The following is a 21,417-nucleotide window of genomic DNA, read 5'->3' as shown; positions in this document are numbered from 1 at the left end:
TTCAAATACCACCGCCTGTTGCAATTGTTTCGAGCGCCAGTAAATAATTGACCACCGTGATTGCATAAGACTTACTTTTCCTTTAATCAAGGTTGGTGCAGAGCGACATGCAAGTATTCGCAGTTCTCTGGCTATGGTACATTTTACACAAAGAAAAAAAAAAAGATAAATAAATAGGCATACGCGACATATTTTTTATTGAAATGGCGACCGTGTCATTCACATTCAACGCGTCATCTCATTGTACGGGAGTTTTGTCCTTGTTACGATTACCCACTTTAAGACCCTTAGGCTCCGAGTGGCTGCGTTTTGTAAAGACTTTATGCTTGTACTTGAACACGACCGTTTGTCGGACTCGGGGCTCAATTATGTTGCGTCGCTGCATAGACTTGAACCGGTCGATCAAGACATGACCTGTATAAGGAAAGATATTGCATGTTAAAATAGCAGACGCGCTTGCATTTTAAATCATGAAATTAATGGATGGTACCTTCTGTTTTCAATCCACGTAGAGTGCCAGTAATCTCTTCGCTGAGGTTCACTTCAATTGGCGGGGGCTCGTATTTATGTCGGCCCAGCATGGCTGGCTTAAACATTTTGGCCTCTTTCTCCTTCTTTCTTATTTCAATTCGCTTGGCAGTCAGCTCTTCAGACTTTCGAATTTCACGGCGAATTGACCTCAGTCTAATGAAAAACGGATGGAAAATAAGAAATGATATTCGTATTCAAACAGATGGATGTACTTAAATTACCTGTCAAATTCCAGCAAACGCTTTTTAGCTTCTTTCAGTTTCTTTCGCCGCATGTCTTGCCATTTAAGGGCCTTGGCCCTGATTTTCTGTTTGCGCGTCTTGGGTTTGGTTGGGCGAATGCAAGGAACTTCTTCTTCCTCTTCTTTGGCTGGCTCTTCTTCATCGGCCAAGCCTTGCGTCATTTCAGACCACCATTGTTCCTACGATTTAGTAAATGATTAGTACAACAAATCGAGCAAAATATTTATGCAAAATTACTTCTTTTCTTTGCACGGGAATCTTCTTTAGCATTGGGCCTAGCCTTCGTCGAGTTCTGACTTCTTCCTTCATCTCTTTCGTCTCAAGATTGTAAGCCTCTTTCAATAAGGCTTGATGATCCTGGAAAGTTGGATTGTAAGAAGTTCCCGGATGAGGATATTCAACTGGTTTAAGGCCTGTTGTTTTAAAGAACATAGTCGGTGGTCGGCTGTAAATCCGATTGCCCATTTTCTCCATTGTGTAAGTCTTTAGCTGGTCTGACAAATCAAGTGCTGATACTTTTTTGTCCCCAATCATCAAACTGTCACCTGAACATAAACCACAATTATAATGTGTTATTAACAAAATGATGTATGACATACCAGCATCTCCCCAAAGATCAAAATCAAAGGTTGTCCTCAGCCTTTCAGGTTTCTTTTTCTTTGCTAATGCCTCGACATTCTCCTGATGATGCTTCATAGACTGAAGAAAGCGAGTAGGAATTTTACCTTTGGCTCTCCTTTCCTCCATGACTTTTCTGAGGAGTGGATCTCCTCTTTCTTCTGGAAGTCGAACACGATTTCTATTGAAAGATAGATTGGTTTAAAAAAAATTGGCTGATGACAGCTTACAGAAATACCTTTTCTTCAAAGGATCTATAACAGCTGAATTTGGAGTTAAAATGGCATAGCATCTTAGAGGACCAATTTCTTTGATTTTTCGTTTCTTTGTCAGTTCCCTCTTTAAAGGTTTGTCTGCTTCGGTTTTCGTGTCAACAACAAAAAAACTATCACTCGGGCGTTCTTCCAAAGGTGCTCTGCAAAATTGAAAAAAAAATTAGTTTTTAGTATGTTACGCAGAGAGATATATCGCTCGTTTTACCCAAGTCGTTCATCGAGTCGCTTGCTTTCCAAAAATCTTTCCACATCTTCAACGTTTGAGGTGACCCTCCAAGCTTTCTTTTTATGTTTGACGATTCTTTTCTGTTTTTTCTTGTTTAATTTGTCACTTTCATCCACTAACCATGCTGCACCCAACGTGGAGGTCGCCATTTCTCTGGGACACGGAGCAGTGGTGGCGAACGCAATCAATAATGAAAACAATAACTCAACTAAACAAAAGTAAAACTATATTAACTAGTTTGATATTAATTAAATTTTCCATAATTCTAGAATAATTTCCAATGATTCACGTTCAGTTTAAGAGAATTTAGTTTCATGAAGTAGATTGTTATTTAACAGCTGCTGTTTAGCCCCAAGATCTTACGATCGCTCGGTGGGTGTGTTTTTCTGTGAGAAATGTCATCTGCGTAAAGTGTCACTTGTTCTGTGTGTTTACTTATTAATCTATTAACTATCAGCTGGTTTTTTAAATAATGGATGAAACGTCAAAAGAAGGAAAAGGGCGACACGATCTTCTTTTACAAGAAATTGAAGCCATCGACGATTATTGGGGCCCAACCTTCCGGTAATACTGATCATACCACCTCGATTGGAAGGATCAGTCTCATTTATTGTGCAATTCACGTTAATCTTTTATATCTGATAATCCAGTGCCATTTTCGACACGGATGAGTGTGATGCTTTTGCTGACAAGTTGGATAGCAGAATAAGAAGCCATGATAAGGATATTGAAAAGCTCTGCAGTGCTCACCATCAAGGTTTCATAGAATCTATTAGAGATCTCTTGGAGTTGAAGGGATTAGCCAATAGAATCCATGTGAGTACCTTGTCAACACCAAACGTTCCAAGCTAACTGTTGATAGAAATTTTTATTATGCAGGGTGAAGTTCAAACGATTGACAGTGACATCTGCCATTCTGTTACTCAGCTAAAATTAAAAGGACAGGAACTGGCTGATGCCAGAAGAATAGAAAGAAATATGAAAACAACTATAGAAATGCTTCAAAGTTGTTTGCCTGTATTAAGAGCTTACATTAAACTGCAACAGCAAATGAAGGAAAAACGGTAATAATTTTTGCAATACTTTGCTGGAACTTCTTTCTGTGACACAGTTTTTTACAGGTACTATCCAGCTTTAAAAACGCTGGAACAGCTTGAGCATATACATTTGCCCAACATTTCACACTATAGGTTTAGTGAACACATGAAGAAAAGCCTTGCTAAAGTACGAGAATCAATCAAAGAAGCCTCTATGGTAGATTTAAAAGACTTTTTAGAAAGCATACGAAAATATTCCCCAAAAATAGGAGAAGTTGCCATGAGACACGTAAGCTTCTTATTCATAAATCGATTAATAGATATGCTTTGATTTTCCCGATTTGAAATGTTTTTAGACGGCCGAACAACTCAATATCGATATCTCGGCCAATTCGTCGGCAATCAAACGACTAATTTCACCTACCGTGTCGGGTATAGCGATTGATGCATTTAGTTTTAAAAACAAAAAGAAAATTGACGAATATTATTTACGCAGGGGAATTCGACTACGAGGCTCAGTCAGAAAGCGAGTACAGCGTCGAAGAAGATCTCAGCGCTCAAGATTTGGTAGATTTCTCACCTGTTTATCGTTGCCTTCACATCCATACTGTGCTTGACGCCAAAGAAACATACGAAAATTATTATCGCAAGCAGAGGAAGAAGCAGGCACGATTAGCCCTGCAACCACCCACGAATATGGTTTGTTTTGTTTTATTTTATTTTGCCTGTTATTTGTTCTTATAATCTTGTATACAGCACGAGACGATCGAAGGGTATCGACAATACTTCCACGGCATTGTTGGTTTCTTTGTTGTGGAAGACCACGTCATGAACACTGCCAGCACATTAGTCAACCGTTCCTACCTGGATGACGTCTGGAATATAGCCGTCTCCAAAATTGCTTCTTCTGTTCGCACGCATTCGGTCAGTGAATCTTTTACGCCTTTTTGAATAAAAAAAAGTTATCTTAATTGATTTTTTTCCCTTTCAGTCTTACTGTACGGATCCGGCACTCATGTTGAAAATTAAAAACCTAGTTATGCTTTTTAGCAGTACTCTCAGAGTAAATGAGCTTAATTTCATTTGAAAGTCTGACTTTTGGGAAACGAATTTACATTCTGTTTATCTTTTCAGACCTATGGATACAGTGTATCTCAGCTGGTTGAGCTATTACAAGAAATCCGCGACCATTATAACGAAGTATTGATGCAACGTTGGGTCCACGTTTTCCGTGATATTTTCGACGAAGATAATTACCATCCAATTCAGGTCTATTATAGCTAATCAAACCAGTTTTTTCTGAATATCGTAAATTTCTTTTCATCCAACAGGTGACGACACCCGCAGAATATCAGCGTGTCATTGAATCCTTTCCTTATCGGGATAGCAATTTAGAGGCTGCCCCATTTCCAAAACGTTTTCCGTTTAGCAATTTGGTACCTAAAGTGTACCGACAAATCCGGAATTATATCCAGGCATGCCTGCAATTCTCTCAAGATTTGAACTTGGCCGACCAGGAAATCGACGACACTCTGAGGCGATACACAAATTTATTGCTGACGAGGACTCTCAGCGGGTGTCTTTCCACGCTGATACGCAAGCCGTCGCTTTCGCTCCTCCAACTCATTCAGATCTCTATCAATACTAATTACTTGGAGGAGTCTAACGCCTGGCTGGAAGAATTTATCGCTCAGTTGACGGGCGCCTCGCGTGAGCTGTCGCACATTGCTCGATTGCAAGGCAGGGCTGTCTTCCGTGACGTGAGGGACGATGCCGAGCAGCAGATCTATGAAGCCCTCAAGCGCAAGATGGACGAATTTATGGAATTGGCCAACTACGACTGGCAACTCAATGAGCCATCAGGCCAGGCCTCGTCCTTCCTGATGGACTTGATCGCGTTCCTGCAAAGCACTTTCCAAGCCTTCACCAATCTCAAGGTAAACACGAAAACAATTGAGGATGGAATTGAATGTGAAACACTCGTCCACGAATGGAATGTTGTCCAATAAGGAGACTATCAGTTTTCTTTTTTGTGGAAGCTAATAGAAACTTCTTCTTACTGCGCTACTTTCCTAAAGCGGATGGCAATGACGGATGACCTTAACTAACTGTTTTTCTTATTTCCTTTCCGATTATTTTGTTTTTCTTTTCTGTATTGAAACAAAAAAGGAACATGTTGCCCAAAACGCCTGTCTGACGGCTTGCCGTCACATTGCGGAAATTCTGATGGATCTTTTGCTCAGCGACGACGTCAAATCAATTTCCATGGGGGCACTTCAGCAAGTTAACCTTGACGTCATCCAATGCGAACGTAACTCCTTAATTACTTACATCCTCTCTTGATTTAGTTGTTATTCTTTTTCCTTTTTAACTTTGTTTTTCTTTTCCACGCAGAATTCGCCGCTTCAGAACCTGTACCCGGATTCGAGGACGGGACCTTACTGTCGTCCTTTTTGGACTTGCGCCAGTTACTCGATTTGTTGTTGTCCTGGGACTGGTCGGCTTACTTTCACGATTATGGCCAGGACACTAGCAAGTACCTTCGTGTTTCCCCCCAGCGAGCGATTACCGTTTTGGAAAAGTAAATTCTACTGTCGTTTGCTCACATGCTCATTCCTCTTCATTCTCGTTTATTTGTTTAATTTATGTTCTCTGTTTTAATAGATTACGAGAAGCTGACAAGCGAACGGTGTTTTCCGTGTTGAAAAAGAGCGAACGAGACAAGAAGAAATTGATGGAAACAGTGTTGCGACAACTAAGACAGTTGCTTCAATCTTCCGCCTGAAATGCGTCTCCTGCCAGTCGTCCACCACCCTACACCCAAATCTTCCACGTACATTCAGACACCATTTGTTTTCTATTGTTGTAAATGTGTGAATCCGGTGCCTTGTAATCAAGTTGCTTCTTTCTATTAGATTGTTTCTTGTAATACGTGTGTCTACACCCCCCTCAAAAAGAAAGTGATTCAATTTAATTGTCGATAGATCCTCTCTACCTAATATTTGCTTATTTTTCATCCCATTTTTTTTTTCCATTATTAATTCTTCCCTCCATCACAGGGTTGTCTCCTCGACGTTTGATTTCAAATTTCGAAACCTGCTCGACATTGAATAAAGCTTGTAGCAAATTTTTCTGAAAGAAAAATCAAGAAAAACAAAATGGATTGGGCCGATTTTGTTGTGATAACAAAAGCAACAACTTCCTTTAAATCTACTTAGTATTCTGTTATGATTCGCCCTTTTGCGCCTCTTTTTGGTAGTCGTTTTTCTTTTGTTTCCCACGATTTCACTGTTGTCAATTTTGTTGCACATGGTCAAAGTGTACAAAAAGCTGATAAATAAAAATAATATAATCATTAAAAAATATTTTCGAAAACTGTAAGCAATAACTGTTTTTTATTTATTTTTACTTTATTGGCCTAGCTTCCAACATCATTAAAAATTTTTTTAATACGCGGTTTTTTTGTTTTTTTTTTGCAACGGTGCAGTCTACATGTGAAGAACATTTAAGAACAAACATTCCAGTTCTGACCAGTGAAACACGTGCGTCGATACTGGTGAGTTCCTTGCAACCGGTATTTCCATTTTTGATTCCATTACATGAACATTGCCTCTTTTCAAGTCCATGCACGTTTTGTTCTTAGCGATAAGTAATTGTTTCTGCATGCCACTTAATCAGCCAATTATGTTCATTTAAATTCTACGGATGATTAACCAGTGGTAATTTTTTTCAAATGGTTTTTCATAAATTTTCTTCGTGCGTTTCTCTTTGGTCCACAGTTAGAGCCCCGCCTCCTTTCTTCACGTCGGCCACGAAATCTCTTTTGCTTTCCTGAATAATTTCCTAGACATGGATCTAACACTAACAGTCAATCAACGTAACAGTTTTGTTGAGTATTTACATTTAAAATGAACTACGTACTTAGACGTAAAGTAGTCAAGATATGCAAAAGATAGTTAGAAATTGTTCGTTCGCTTAAATGTTACAGTCATTTCGAGAACTGTTTCCTCATCGATACAGTCTACCCCATAGATATGATTGATATCGTGATGGGAAGTTGGGAACACCTGGTTAAAGCACCAGTTGGAAACAATCTGAAAATACAACCCCATTTTACATTTTATTCGAAGCAATGCGGTGCATCAACTGATACGTTAAATTGGAATCTTTTTTCCATCTAGTCACTTGAAACACCCAACAATTTTACCTCACTTAACCGTGTAACGTTAAATCAGAAAGCTTCAACATTATGTGGGTGAGTTGACGCGCAGCATTGTTATTCAAACGCAAAATCCTTATTGTTCTCAATGTACTATGCCAATGTGTTCTTGATATTTCTTCTTGCCATTTAATTATCTCGCAATTTTCGCTTCTTGCATATGACATGCAGCTTTCTATTTCTTTTGGTTGTGTATTGCACAGATTCAATAATTTCATGCAATTTATTCTTTTTATGGGTCAGGAGGCAGTTAATCTCTATCGGATTTTCTTTTATTTAACCCGTGCATGAGACTACAGGATGAACTGTCCCTTTTGGCAGGTGACTCTCTCAGCAACGTTTCCGTATAAAATGTTTCGGAGTCTCTTGATTTGCGGAATCCACAACAATTTACGGGTAATACCATTTACTATGTTATTCAAAGCCTTTGAGGAAGCTGACAGATAATTCTTATTTATTTCATGTTTTAAGAATGAAGTCCATTTCGACAGGGGATCACGAGTGATGAAAAATGGATGTGGTGGGCAAACCCAAAAGCCGAAATCTTAGTTAACAAATTAATGTAAGTGTAATGTTTGTTTTTTTTTGCAGCTCGTTTGGGTAGCTAACGAACTGTACGAACCGTCTAGTATGCTTAGAAATCTGCTCCATTAGTAAGCGGTTAGTTTAATAATTCAACGATTTCAAACAATCTTTACGTGATACTGACATCGTAGAGACACCATGATCGAAGGCCTTCATGTATTCTGATATTGTATTGGTTTTTTAGGTCTACAACGTTCCTGAAGGCCAAGAAATTTCTATGCCGAGTGCATATGATTTACATCACCTCAGCAACGGAAAACGGTTTAACCAGTGCGTAAAGACATTCTGGAGTGGCGTGCCAACGATGCAATATTCTCGTGTCGAGTGAAATCAATTGACTGGTGGGGAAGGTAAGTAACTTTGTTTGATACTCTACTCATTGACTAACTGTGCTCATTTGTTGAAATTTTTCCTGACAGCGGGATTACGTATTATTCGTTCTGAAAAGCAGCATTTCCCTACTTTTACTTCCTGAATGTGCTCAACGCGGACGCGATATTTGCCTGAGGCTCTTTTCAGCACCTTGGTAAGTCCGACTTATACCTTAAAATCTTGTTTTTCATTCGGCATTAGTATTAATGAACTTAAAATTTCGTTTGCGATAAACGATCATTAACATGTAAAACAAGGCCTTTCTAGCCTACTTATGTAACTATGGACTAGTTGATTGTATTCGTGATAATTTTAAGTATTGAGTGTAACATAGGAGTCATCCTAATTAAGAAAGGGAAGTAGTTTAAGTTCTGATTAGTTTTTTTTGAAATTTTGTACAAGATCAAACAGTAACGTTGAAAGACCGGTTTGGATTATTCTTCTGCGACGGAGATGTTTTAATCCGGACGCGCTTCAGGTCTACATTGACGTTAGAGGTTGGCATTCAATTGTGAAAAATGCTATCGAGCTTAAATTAGGAAATATCCAGTGAATTAACTACGGAACAGTCGTCGGCTGTAACCACCTAAGGTCTGTTACACTAACTTTGAAGTAATATTTAAATATTTTATTCAGATCGTCATATCTTAGACAACATGGTTCATTTGTGAAATTATGTTGTTTCGATTTTTAAATTGTCCAATCACAGACGGAAATGTTTGTTACATTAGATTGCAATTTTGGCCCGTGTTTTGCATTACTATTCGATGCCCTTAGCCTAGTTTAGTACAGTATAGCCAAAGGCAATCTTGGTCTGTGAAACATTCAATTCCTTTTCTTGTTAGCCATCGTGATGGAATTTTAAACAATTGAATGGTACCCAAAATTCGATTTGATATGATGAACGGCGTGCCCCTTTTCAATGTTTTTCGAGATGCAATTTAATATTCGCACTTAAGATTCATTTGGACACATTCTTAAGCGTTTCTAGACTGCAATCAACGCAACCCAAAAAAGGCTTACGAGTTTTATGCGCGGCTCATGTAATCCCCTTACTTTTGAATTGTATAGCAGTTAGATACGAACGTTACACTAAATCCTGCCTCCCTCAAAGCCTTCACTCACATTTCCCTTGTTCACAAGTTGTCCATTCATATCAGAGCAACCCCGTTACACGCACGTAGAAGCACATTAAGATCTTGAACCGGGAATATTAAGGCAGAAAGAAAAAAGGTTTTCCATCAACTGTCATTCCCAATTCGTTGTTCGTAACAACAACAAAAAATACGAAGTCGTAAAGTCTGATCTGTTTCTGATAGGATTTCCCCTACGTACAGCCACCTGCTGTTGAACCCATAGACGTCGAAAGAGATTACAGATTACGCACATACATACATCCATATATTTATTCGTGTTATCCATGTTTTTCCTCTCGCTAGTGTGCACACGAAATCCTCGTTACATAGAAAGAAAAAGGAAAACGGATCTAAATAATAGTAGTCTTGGATTTAAACATTCGTGTAACATTCTCCTAACATCAAACATCCAGCAGGGGTCCATCGATCTAATGCTTTTCCCCCTTTTGATCTGCGGCCACCCTGCTGACGATGATGTGCCTATAGCAGAGTTAGCCGTCTTTCTTTTGTTGTGTGCATTTTCGTGGAAACTGTACGGATGATTGCATTGGGGCTAGGAGGGGGAAGGACACCAAAAAAAGGAAGGGAACCAAACATCCATGACGACTGGTGACCTACCCTCTGACAGAGAGCGTTTAGAGATTCAAAGTCGAAGGTTTAGGCTTTGATGAATGCATGTCCGGTCCTGCTCTTTTTTTTTTTCTTTTTAACACAGCCATTTTTGTGTGTAAAGAGAACATATGTGTAAAATGGGTAAACAATTTATGAGAGGAAATATAGCAAGACCCCAATTTTTTTCTTTTTTTTTTTACTTCCCCTTTTCCATTTTGTGCGGCGTCTCTGCGGAATAAGATCGAGTGGACTTTTAACGACTCGGCGAACCCGACCGCAAAAGACAAATAAACAAACTTTCCCCCTACCAGTTGTGGAAATCCGACTAGCGGGTTCGAGTCCATCTAGGAAGATTTCTTTTTTGAATCAAATAATCATAAAAATACATTACATGTGTAATAGAGACATGAGTTCTCGTATTTCTGTATTTAAAAAAAAAAAAAAAAGATCTTTCTGTGGTTAATCATTCCGAGATATTCTATTATTTCCATATTCATGTAAAGCTCATTAAACGTGTTACACATAACTTAAAATCCCAAAGAAAAGAACATCCACACACACACATACACACACGTGAAAGTAATAATAATATACATGTGATTATTTTGTTTTTTTTTCTTTTTCGCTGTTCCAGGTCAATCTTAGCTGAGAGAAACAGAGTAACGTATCACCTGGAGCGTCATAAAAAGGAGGAGCAGGCAGCTGTAATAATGGGCCGAAGTGATGGTTTGCTGGCTGGGCGTGCCAGACGTTGTGGACCGAGCTTCGATTATCACCTGGAAAATGAGAAGAAGAAAAAAGGTTTTTCAGGTTGAGTCATCGCGTCCAATTATTATTTTTTTACGTATCGATGATTATTGTTATTTTTATGCATCGTAAAGAAAAGAGGAAATTTGAATATTTATATTTTGTTATTACCACTTCGATAGGAGAACTGGGCACGACTTCGTCTCGAACGAAAACTTGGCATTGGAATATGCCTCCATCTTGAACTTCGGCTCTGTCAATCTAAACAAGGTAATATAAACAAAATACAAATATTTAAATTTTCAGGTCATCATTTAAACGCCATTTTATTATTGAAATAGCTTTTTACGATGAGTGTAGAAGTTCGTGTGTCCTCCTGGAACGCAAGACGCAGTCGGGGATTGGTATCGATCAATAAAGTGTCACCGTGCGAGATAACCTCCTGGTTGGACGGATCTATTGAATTCATTTGAGGTGGGCAAAGGTGAAAAAAAAGGAGAGAAATCACTTTGTTATTTGTCATGTATACACCTAACATACAACTTTGCATATATTATTACCTTTCATATCGAATCTAAGCCAGACGACCGGATTAGACACGGGTGATGGTTCAATCAGATCCATCATGCGCGACAGTTGGCTATTGACAGGCACACGACATTGGAGGCTCACCTGAGAACCTTCCGGCACTACTTTCCTAACAGCAACGTGATGTCCTCCGACCGAATCGACGACGACGCTCGCACCGTAGCTCGTGCTCTTACCCAAGACTGGTTACAAAACACGGGAAATGAGTCATTTGTCACGCGGGATTTTCCTAGTGAGTATGTATATTTCTTGACTGTTGTATAGAGTGTGCGCTAATGGTTTCCACCCATTTAGGGGGGAAGGAGGACAGCTGAGTGTTGGCTTCGAATAATAGTCCCAAAAAAGATTTGTCAAGATTGTTGTGACGAGACATCACGACATATATTTCCTGCTCTTTCTTCGTTGTCCCTCGCGTGCAGCATCATTAACACCCCAACTACTCAAGAAGGTAATAAATGAGATAAAAATCGCTTAGGGGGTTACGATATTTTCTAGGCTTGCATTTAGGAAATGAAGAAAAAAAGAAATATCATTTCTCTCTTTTCCCTCTGCCCAACTGTTGATATAATCCTGACAGCTCATCAGTAGCCTTTCTCTCTTTCTCACATAAGCAATGTATCTGGTTGGGTGAGTCAGCACACAGGCACAAAAACGAGTCTTGATGAATAATGCATGAGGAATCTGGACACCCATTTCGAAGAGAGAGAGAGAGAAATATTCTCTCTTTGTGTGTATGTGTGGGGTAGGAAAATACTTTTACGTGGGTAAAGAAGAGAAAAAAAAAGAAGGTCTATATGTTTTTAGCTGAGCTGCTGTATAAGTTATTTGGCATCACGAGGTTCTGGAAATGCATCTAACCTTTGGCCTGCATCATCACGTTTTACGACTGGTGGTCTAAAATTCGTTTTAAAGAAAATTCTATTTCATTTTTATACTAGTCTTTACTTTTCGCCGGTTAAAGTTTTTTTTTTTTTTTTTAAGCTAAGAGCTTTCTCGATCGTAAAATTTTTTGATTCTTTTTCTTTTTTTTCTTTTTTTTTTACTATTTTCGTGGAGATGTAATCTATCCTGTAGAGTTTTGACACGTCGTTTCCTTTGATATATAAATAGGCCTATATACTGAATTAAAATGTTGATACAATCTCATGTCATTAAATTGGTAGAGATAAATCTCTTAATGTCATGAAATTGGTGACCGACCATGTAATTCTGTACATTTAAATTCTTCCAGGTGGGACAAGAGACATGCACTTTTGGTGCACGTCCCATAAAAAAACATAAATTTTCTTCCTTTTTTATTATCAGATATAAAAGGAAATTCTATACAGACCCCCGTTTGTAATAAAAACACGCGTCTATTCATTTTGTGCGTGATCCGTCAATCTGTGGAATCCACACAAACTTCTTCCATAACAAGAAAAGGTAAAATTCCTTCTTGTTTTCATCGCAATTTATTGATTCGATTAACATTTCTTTCGTTTTTTTTTTCAAATATTTAGATCTTTGAGGACTCCTTCCAGGAATAATGTTGTTCATTAGTCCGTTTATCTACTTTCTTTTATCAAACAACGTTGATGGACATGTGGATAGAAGAACAGTAATCTATATAGCTACCTGGTTTGTTTTGTTTCTTTCTTTTTTTCTCTTCAACTGTAATCATTCGGCCTACAAGCTTATTTTTTCTTCCCCTCCTTTTTTTCTCTCTCTCTCTCTCCTTCAGAAAATGAGAGGTTGATAAATAGCCGACTGGTTTATTTCAGCACTTTTTTTTTCCCCAACGATAAGCGACGATGGGTATAAGGAGGGGAGAACTAGAAAGAAAAAAGGAAAATTTCCCTATCAAAACATTGATCCTCTCAAACCTCTCCGACTGCTCCCTCTCAGAAAACGACTTGGCAGCTCGCGAGCCACTTTGAAGCCCGCAGACATGTATATTCAGAAAGAAGGAGAAAAGGAAAAACAAGTGATTTATGAGCCACGAAAGCCGAGAAATCCTTCCGATATATACGAACATACGTAAGTTTTCTCTCACACCCAGTTCTTAGCCATTATATGCCTTACTATAGGCAGAAATGCCTCTACTTATAGAAAGAAAAATAGACCTATCCCCTCTCCTGTATGTGTGTATGCCATTAACCTTACCACAGAGGGGCTTATTCAAACTTTTTAATTCCTAGTGTTGAATAATATTAAAGAAAAAGGCCTGACGTGTAGCAGCTGCTGGCTACAACATTTCTCAACGACCACGATTGAAAAATGCGACCTACACCGGTAGGTCTTCCCCAGAGCAATTTTTTGTTTGATTTGTTTGGTTGAATTCTAAAATAATTATAATAATTGAATAATTGTATTCTTACCGCAGCAGATGAGGAAGTAGATGACTGACCGATGCATGGTGTTTATTTATTATGACGGAAATTGTGGGTTGCCAATGTTTTTCTTCTTCTGGTGGTGTAATGTATACAAAGTGGGACAACCGAGTGCCGGAGAAAAAAAGGTAATTTAATACATTCGGTCCTGGTCGGTCTGCTGCAACTAAGGGACTGACTGAGGAAGGGTAAATGTCTGCGTCCTTTTTTTTCTTCTTCTTCTTCTTCTTATGTGTGTTCCTTTTTGATTTTCAACACAGCACTTGTATGAATATAACAATAAGGATAAAAAGCCGCCAGCGCAGAAATTCAACGACTCACGGAGCTCGTGCACAAAAGATGCGGCGACCGTTTGTTATATTGCTTCTTTCTTTTCTTTTTTTTTTATACCTTTATCCAAATCAAAATGTGCATAGACATATAGTTATTTTCTTGATTGGAGCTGAAGTCACGAATCGGAGATTAGAGCGATGAAGAAAGAAGAAAAAGCTGTGCAATTTTTCGTGACTAAAACTTTTTGCTTCGCTCTTTTTTTTTTTTCAGAAACAAACATACGGCCTTGATTTATTTCTACGTCAAGATCAATCGCAACGCACAAATGAAGATTATTGAAGCGAAAACAAGTACCGCAAAAAAAAACCGTGAATGTTAAAGAAAAACACGTTTTGAAAGCTGGGAGGCAAAAGCTCGCCAGTGCCGTTTGGGTACGACTGGCCTGAAGGTCGGCAGTCTACTAACTGAATGACTTTGGTGGGTTTTCACCCAACTATGTATGTGGGACGTATAGTTCAAAGATGGGACAACTACATTAATTCACTCCGATACATCCTACAAGGCCAGAAAACACTTGAATCCAACATTGGAAATAACTAACGTTACTTCCGCATGTTGAGCTAAGACCTTCTTTTGCGTTGGACATAATTTATAGCGAATTTCATAATCTTGGCGCTAAGTTTTATGTTCTGCGAGTAGATGACAGTAGGTTTAAAGAGAACTGGCAAAGTTGCTCGCCTCAGGGCCAACAGCTGTTGTCTGGTCAACACGCAGACTACACGTCAAAGGCATGTTTTGGTCGAATGCCTCTATAAAATTCCATTACAGCTATCGATCTTACCGCTGCTGTCTTACGTTAGCTTTCAACAGAGCATTTGGCTGCAGCTTATCCCAAGCGACTGACGTGAAGATGAACGATCCCGTGGAGAATGCCAAGCGACTAGCCGCCTTCAAAGCGGTGGACAATCACGTGGTGGTAATGAATCGAATCGTTTCTAAATCCTTTGAAAGAGAACCCTGTTATGCGTTCCTCGCGTGTCTACGTAACGGCTTGACATATATTTCTACCCTCCATTTAGGATGGTGTCATTGGCATTGGGAGTGGATCAACAGTGGTCTATGCTGTTGAACGTCTAGCACAAAAAGTCAAGGACGAGGGGCTGGAAGTCATTTGTGTCCCATCATCTTTCCAAGCAAAGCAGTTGATCATACAACATGGTTTAAAGTTGGGAGATTTGGAGATGAACCCTAATGTATAATAAATTTTTGTTTGCTTTTCCCTTGGCTTACTGATATAATTCTTGTTCTATTCCTGTAGCTGAAAGTCACAATTGATGGGGCTGATGAATCTGACCACATGCTGACTCTTATCAAAGGAGGTGGTGGCTGTCTAACCCAGGTGAGACCTTTGTCATGTGTGAATTTTCATCTGTAGTGTTAAATATTAATCCTTCTAACCAGGAAAAAATTCTGGCCAGTTGTGCAGAAGAATTTGTAGTCATTGCAGATTACAGGTATATGAATTTTCAGATTATACCCTTTAAAGAAAAAGTTTGATTACAGTTAACAAATAGGAAAGCCTCTACACATCTGGGTGAACAGTGGAGCAAAGGCATTCCAATTGAAGTCATTCCTAGTGCTTACCGTGTTGTTTATCAGAAGATTGAGAAAATGCTTGGTGGAAAATCAGATCTGAGGATGTCTGGAAGTTCAAAAGCTGTAGGTTTTCTGTGTGAACAACACAAAAGTCCATAAAAGACTAATAGCTTGAATTTATATATAATATATATATTTTTTTAAAATTAGGGTCCTGTTGTTACAGACAATGGCAACTTTATACTTGACTGGAATTTCGAGGGTGTAAAAGATTGGAAAGAGGTGGAAATCACTCTGAACATGTAACTCAAGACAATTCTATTTGCTTCATGAGTTTTTTAACTCTTTACGTGTCTTCTTTCAGGATTCCGGGAGTTGTGGAAAATGGACTTTTTGTAGGAATGGCAAGAAAAGCTTATTTCGGTATGAGCGATGGTACAGTGATGGAACGGAACGTCTGAATTGATAAGTACTTAAAAACTTGTGTATTGTGTAATCACTCTCAAATAAAAAAAAAATGAACACATAGAAAACCTATAAGGATCATCTTTGCACTCATAAAAACTTTCTATCATTATAAATATATATCATTTAAACACTGCGCTCTAATTTCAAGGCGTTGTTGACATTGTTCCCTCCCACGCCGCTTCTTTCTGCTGAGCTGCTAATCGTTTTTTGGCTGCAAATTGAAAACAAAATCCCGAATTTAAAATTTAAATATAGCACAAATCGACTAATTCCAAACCTTTAGCATCTGCCAGCATTTGACGTTCGACCTTTCTTTGCTCGGCACTGACGGTGTTTCTGATTCCTAGCGCAGTGCTGACCAAACGTTTAGCCATGCTAGCTGATGTTACCGGCCGAGGTCTGTTTTTAAACAATCATTCGTAATCGTAACAAACCGTTAAAAAAGTTTTCCTCTTTCTAACTTACTTAAATGGTTGAAGGGCTGTCGAGATCCGCCTTGCACAATTTCGTGATTCTTTGGTCGCTTGGGCAAGGGGCCGCATCTTTATAACACTTTGAGGAACAGCCAAAGCATCGACGGCTTCATTATGTCATTAACAAATATCATCCATAATCAATCAAAGGCAAGTATGTTAGAATGTGATGGACTAATAGGAAATGTCATTGAACTACCTGCGTAAGCGCTGCCGTAAATGGCTAAGGCATGAGTATCATCCACCCATTTAAGGGAAAAATCTGGGGGTTTTCCATTAATACTCAACGCTAGCGATATACAATTTCTGTTAACAAAAGAGAAAACATTGACTGACCCAAAAGACTTACCTGTAAACAGATCTTCAGTCTTGAATGCTGAAGGGAAATCATAGAGCTCAATTACGTGATTCAAATCTTCGTCATGGTTCTCGTGAGCTACTTGAGAGTATATTTCACTAGACGACTGAATAATTCGCACAGATCCAACAGCAAGCGACAACTGCAATGGAAAAATCAAACAATTGAGTTATTTTTTTTAGCTTTAACTGAAAATCAAGTAATTAACTTTACTTCGTCTATTGCATCAGGTCGCAGCAGGTCACCAGTTTCATTATAGAGTTTATCCCAAGAGTCTTCCTCAGAACTCACATTTCTTTTTAGCTCTTTAGGTGACGCAAGGTTTTCCAGGGGAACGTGATTGGACAACTCAGCCAATTCACAGCTCTCCATCAGATCTCCGACATCCACCACTGGTTGCTCCGGAGCTTGGATGAAGGGAACAGAACTTACACGCGAGATTTTACGGTGGACTTGAGGAGGAGCCTGAGTTGAACTGGTCTCTTCTTTTTTGAAGATAGGAGTTTGATTAGTTTCTTCTTCCACAGCAAGACCTGCATATCCAGCAAAGTCAGTTATTCTTCCAAATGGGATCAACCTGTCTGAATATGAACTCACGCATTTCCACACGATTCGATTTTTTTCTAATGGGTGAAATAACTTTGGTCCCTGACTCAATTTTTGCTTTGATCTTTCCACACTCCTGAATGTCATCATTGAGACCATGGTTCTGCATGGAAGATTTACGTTGTGGTGGCACATAAATGGCTTGAGATGGTTTTTTTGTGTTATTGTTTGGAGACTGAACAGACAGGGGAGCTACACAATGCAGCAATTTGTTTGTAAATAAACCTCAAGAAATATTTTGAAAAATATATAGTCATCACCTGGATCTACATTTTGCTTTGCAGTTTCCTGCAGCACACCAGTATTTCTAGCTGGTGGGGGGCGATAAATGGCTCTTTCATTAATAATTCTCTGCTTTCTTGGCTGTTTGTTATCGGTTGACTGTTGCTGTTGACAATTGTCATTTCCGGATGATCTATAAAATTTGAAATAAAATCCATATTTAGTTTTGAATTTGTATATACATCACTCAACTACTTTTCTTGAGCAGAATCCATCTTGTAGATTACTTTAGGGCAAACAACAGTCCTTCGTTCTACTTTTCCAATTGAAAAGGTTTTCAAACTGCTGAAATTTGTTTCAACAATCTTGTGAATTAAAAACCGCAATCTAGGAGAAACTGAAGGAAAAATAAACACAGCCTCTTGACCTATAACAAATAAAGGATTTAGTGCATACTATATCTAACAATCCAGTACCATATTTGAAGTTGTACCGAGAGCAACAGGACTTATTTACCGGATGACGGTGTGGTATGCGAAAACGCGCAAATATCAGCGTATACTTGTTCTACAAATGATTCTTCGAGCTGGTTAAAGAAAGTAGAGCATGGGAGAATATCTATTGCGGCCTTGGGTAAAGAAGCGAAAGTCATTTCACTTTTTTCAACTCACTGCGCCATGTTTTCCCAGCAAAACAAAGTGTGCGTTGCTCACAAAGATCAAACATAGATGCGTAACTAGATTAGAGAAAGTGGAAAATTATGAACACAACGCCACCTGCTGTGCACAGGAACAATGGAAATACTTTTAAAAGGACGCAAATCACGCAATCACCGAAAGATAAATAAAAATGAAAATTTTACAAGGAAAACAAAATTTTGTATTTAAAAAATCATTTTCTAGAATGTTTCTTTAAAAGATCTTTTTATCACATGATTGGCTGAAAACAGAGACACCCAAATTCTAGTAAGGTGTCTTATCTCTAATGTCTTTGGTTTCGTGCATTACACGTAAATAAAAGATGGCGGCTTCAGCGAAAGCAGATGTAAACTTGACAGCTCTTTACGCCGAATTAAATAAATTTGGTAAAAATGGAGATTTCAACCGTGCGATCAAAGTTGCTAAGAAAAGTAAGTACTTCCTTTAAACCAAAATGTCATTAAAGAAGCTGATTAAAGACATACAACTTTTATTAGTCTTGGATGAGGCGCCGAATGAAGTGAATGCACACAAGTGCCTTGTGGTGTGCTACATTCAAGAGTCTGATTTCAAGAATGGACTGGCTGTTATCAATAAAAACCCTAGTCTTTCTGAGTAATTTTCTTTATTTTTATGCTGTGACATCCTTAATAATAGTATTTCTTTAGGACAATGTCATTTGAGAAGGCATACTGTCTGTATCGCTTGAACAGGACCCAAGAATCACTTGCTGTGCTGAACAAGGAAGCCAATCTTGAAACTAAACACAAAGAACTGAAGGCCCAAGTCTTATATCGAATGGAAAGGTATGAAAATTTAGCAACATTGTCAACAACTTTTTAACAGATTATATTAATTTTAGATTTGCTGAGTGTCTTGAGTTGTATAAAGAATTGATCAAGAACTCTCAAGATGACTATGAGGCAGAACGTGAAACAAACTTATCTGCTGTTGTAGCTTCACTTAGTCTTGAAGGAACCGTAAGTAAATAATACATTTTTGCTATCCAATCATTTAATACATTTTCACTCCATCACATTTTTAGAAAACTAACCTAACCATGTCAACGGATGATAGTTATGAATTATCATACAATGAAGCGATCCGTTTGATTGGTGAAGGTAAAAACGCTGAGGCTGAGGCACAGTTACGCAAAGCAGAAAGTCTCTGCAGAAAATCATTGGAAGAAGATGGAGCGACCGAAGAAGAAATTGAGGACGAATTAGCTTTGATACGGTAGGTCGTTGATTCGAATAGAGCTTGTTGTTTATGCAAATGTTGATGTGTAATTTTAAATTTTAGAGTACAGTTAGGCTATGTGACTCAACTTCAAGGACGTACGTCAGAATCGCAGCAAGTTTACCAAATGGTGCTAAAACAAAAACCAAGCGATGTAGCCCTATCTGCGATCGCCGCCAATAATAGTGCTGTAATTAATGGTGCGCAAAACATCTTTGATTCCAGAAGAAAACTCAAAATGACTCGCACTGCTGTTGAAGAAAATGACGCTAAATTTACCACAAGGCAAAAACAGGCTCTTGCCGTAAACCAGTGTCTCTTCTTGGGTGCAACGGCTCAGGTCTTTTTAATTTTAATTTTCCTGTATCCTATGTTATTTTTAACTGGCTAACAAATTTATGTATTTGTTATAACATACAGGTAGAACAATGTCGAAAGGCAATCGAAGAGCTAAAGAAAACGTACCCTGATGGAATTATTGAGGTATTGCTGCTTCAAGCTACATTAGAATATAAAGCCAATCGTTTGGAGGAAGCTTTGGCGACATTAGCTTCGGCGAAACCTGATTCTGCTCTTATCGCTGGATTAGCAGCTTTACAATTACTGCTAGAAAAACGGGAGTTTGATAGGGCCACTGCTCACCTCGAGCAACTACTGAAACAACATTTCCGTCTGGGGCTTCTTGGAAGTTTGGTATCACTGCATAGTGCTCGCGGGCAGCGTGATAAGGCCATATCTTTAGTTAATGAAGCTCTAGATAAATTCAACAAAACTAAGGTTTATTATAACAGTGTTTACAGGAGAAGAACCTGATTTACTATCTTTATTCTTGATGTAGGCTGATAATCAAGTAAAGCTTTTGCGCCAAGCCGCAGCTTTTCATTTGAAAGGTGGGGAACCAGAGAAAGCTGCCGCATGCCTGGAACAACTTTGGAAACTTGATCCAAGTGATACAGCTACTTTAGCTCGACTTGTACTCCTCTACTCTCAGGTAAAATTTGTTTTGGTGGACATCGGTAATTTTATATGATCTAATTTTTTCCCAAATAGTTTGATCCAGCTGTTGCCCAGAAACGAAGCCAACAACTGCCTCCTTTAGAATTTGATGCAGGAGTTAGCGCCCTCGATGTCGATGCACTTGAATCAGCTACGTGGGCTCTTGGATTGAAGCATTCTCGTAAAGGACCGCCCACTGGCGGACCTACGTAATTTTCTGGAAAATAATCTTTTGAATTTACCACCTTGATCATTCATCTTGTTTCAGATCGCCTGGATCTACGGGATCGAAGAAACTAGACGAGAAAAAACTGAATAAAAAGAAACCTAAGAAACGCAAGAAGCTTCCCAAGCGCTATGACCCGAAAGTAGCACCCGACCCCGAGCGCTGGTTACCCCGCCGTGAAAGGTCTACTTATCGCCCAAAAAAACAGAGAGACCGCCGATATCGTGACGCCCGTCCAGATGTTGGTAAAGGTACACAGGGTAGCTCTGCTGCTATGCAAGAAGCAGAGAATAAATTGTAAGTCAAATATGTCATTGTCGCTGATACCCAAAATAGTTTCTAACTATTCTAATGTTTAATGAATCGCTCTAGTGACATGTCTAACGTGAAAGCGACTGCCAAACCAGCAGCCGCTGCATCCAGTCCTACTACCAAAACCTTGCCAGCTGCATCCTCGCAGAGATCCAAACCAGGACAAGGTCAAAAGAAAAAGAAACGAAGTGGAAAATTTTAATTGGAAAGAGATCGAACATTCATTTAGAATCCTTTAATGCACTTGTTTGCATTATAAAATCGGAAAAAGGATCATTTCATGATAATGATGAATGAGAAAAACAATAAAAGGTGAAGTTCCACGGCTATTGGTTTTTTTAATACGGACGCTAGATGGCATTTCGGAACTTGCATCGTGCTTCTGTTTACTGT

At 38.8% G+C, this 21,417-nt stretch overlaps 6 protein-coding genes and 1 long non-coding RNA gene across 8 annotated transcripts; 4 read left to right on the top strand and 3 right to left on the bottom strand.

The window, feature by feature from the left end:
• Positions 1-180: 180 nt before the first annotated feature.
• On the bottom strand, positions 181-2,064 carry LOC116931667 (ribosome biogenesis protein NOP53). Its single transcript, XM_032939270.2, has 7 exons — positions 1,872-2,064; positions 1,630-1,806; positions 1,373-1,572; positions 1,011-1,318; positions 753-952; positions 491-684; positions 181-414 (listed from the first exon to the last, which is right to left on the bottom strand). Exons 1-7 carry the CDS (start codon positions 2,039-2,041, stop codon positions 239-241), a joined length of 1,425 nt encoding a protein of 474 aa, XP_032795161.1. The 5' UTR covers positions 2,042-2,064; the 3' UTR covers positions 181-238.
• Positions 2,065-2,259: 195 nt separating this feature from the next.
• Positions 2,260-6,294, top strand: LOC116931665 (exocyst complex component 6B). The gene is made up of 13 exons (XM_032939267.2): positions 2,260-2,456; positions 2,543-2,708; positions 2,772-2,956; positions 3,014-3,218; positions 3,286-3,361; positions 3,426-3,628; positions 3,686-3,853; positions 3,921-3,992; positions 4,064-4,198; positions 4,261-4,866; positions 5,099-5,240; positions 5,324-5,510; positions 5,594-6,294. The coding sequence occupies exons 1-13, from the start codon at positions 2,365-2,367 to the stop codon at positions 5,712-5,714; spliced, it is 2,358 nt and encodes a 785-aa protein (XP_032795158.1). The 5' UTR covers positions 2,260-2,364; the 3' UTR covers positions 5,715-6,294.
• Positions 6,295-6,366: 72 nt separating this feature from the next.
• On the top strand, positions 6,367-11,084 carry LOC123477065. Of its 2 annotated transcripts, XR_006652327.1 has the most exons (9): positions 6,367-7,184; positions 7,392-7,544; positions 7,620-7,710; positions 7,918-8,083; positions 8,153-8,259; positions 8,508-8,696; positions 10,488-10,663; positions 10,783-10,870; positions 10,942-11,084. It is a non-coding gene; the product is annotated as an uncharacterized LOC123477065 (long non-coding RNA). The 2 variants fall into 2 exon arrangements; XR_006652326.1 differs by lacking the exon at positions 8,508-8,696 and having other exon boundaries at positions 6,454-7,184.
• LOC116931658 lies at positions 10,313-14,304 on the bottom strand. Its single transcript, XM_032939261.2, has 5 exons — positions 13,546-14,304; positions 11,161-11,370; positions 10,950-11,056; positions 10,772-10,861; positions 10,313-10,629 (listed from the first exon to the last, which is right to left on the bottom strand). The coding sequence occupies exons 1-5, from the start codon at positions 13,580-13,582 to the stop codon at positions 10,495-10,497; spliced, it is 579 nt and encodes a 192-aa protein (XP_032795152.1). The 5' UTR covers positions 13,583-14,304; the 3' UTR covers positions 10,313-10,494.
• A 274-nt stretch (positions 14,305-14,578) lies between these two features.
• LOC116931657 (ribose-5-phosphate isomerase-like) lies at positions 14,579-15,963 on the top strand. The gene is made up of 7 exons (XM_045180316.1): positions 14,579-14,806; positions 14,910-15,083; positions 15,149-15,229; positions 15,292-15,344; positions 15,405-15,549; positions 15,637-15,728; positions 15,791-15,963. Exons 1-7 carry the CDS (start codon positions 14,621-14,623, stop codon positions 15,885-15,887), a joined length of 828 nt encoding a protein of 275 aa, XP_045036251.1. The 5' UTR covers positions 14,579-14,620; the 3' UTR covers positions 15,888-15,963.
• LOC116931650 (R3H and coiled-coil domain-containing protein 1) lies at positions 15,897-18,273 on the bottom strand. The gene is made up of 10 exons (XM_032939240.2): positions 18,070-18,273; positions 17,809-17,980; positions 17,592-17,746; positions 17,323-17,523; positions 16,939-17,258; positions 16,717-16,867; positions 16,567-16,656; positions 16,360-16,474; positions 16,172-16,293; positions 15,897-16,105 (listed from the first exon to the last, which is right to left on the bottom strand). Exons 1-10 carry the CDS (start codon positions 18,203-18,205, stop codon positions 16,038-16,040), a joined length of 1,530 nt encoding a protein of 509 aa, XP_032795131.1. The 5' UTR covers positions 18,206-18,273; the 3' UTR covers positions 15,897-16,037.
• A 249-nt stretch (positions 18,274-18,522) lies between these two features.
• Positions 18,523-21,351, top strand: LOC116931645 (signal recognition particle subunit SRP72). The gene is made up of 11 exons (XM_032939235.2): positions 18,523-18,682; positions 18,749-18,866; positions 18,920-19,057; positions 19,114-19,231; positions 19,297-19,487; positions 19,554-19,830; positions 19,911-20,267; positions 20,329-20,481; positions 20,541-20,695; positions 20,755-21,009; positions 21,085-21,351. The coding sequence occupies exons 1-11, from the start codon at positions 18,574-18,576 to the stop codon at positions 21,224-21,226; spliced, it is 2,013 nt and encodes a 670-aa protein (XP_032795126.1). The 5' UTR covers positions 18,523-18,573; the 3' UTR covers positions 21,227-21,351.
• Positions 21,352-21,417: the final 66 nt, after the last annotated feature.

Source organism: Daphnia magna, linkage group LG10 (assembly GCF_020631705.1).
Source record: "Daphnia magna isolate NIES linkage group LG10, ASM2063170v1.1, whole genome shotgun sequence".
In the NCBI taxonomy this organism is placed as follows: Eukaryota; Metazoa; Arthropoda; class Branchiopoda; order Diplostraca; family Daphniidae; genus Daphnia; species Daphnia magna.
This window is presented reverse-complemented; position numbering and strand designations above follow the sequence as displayed.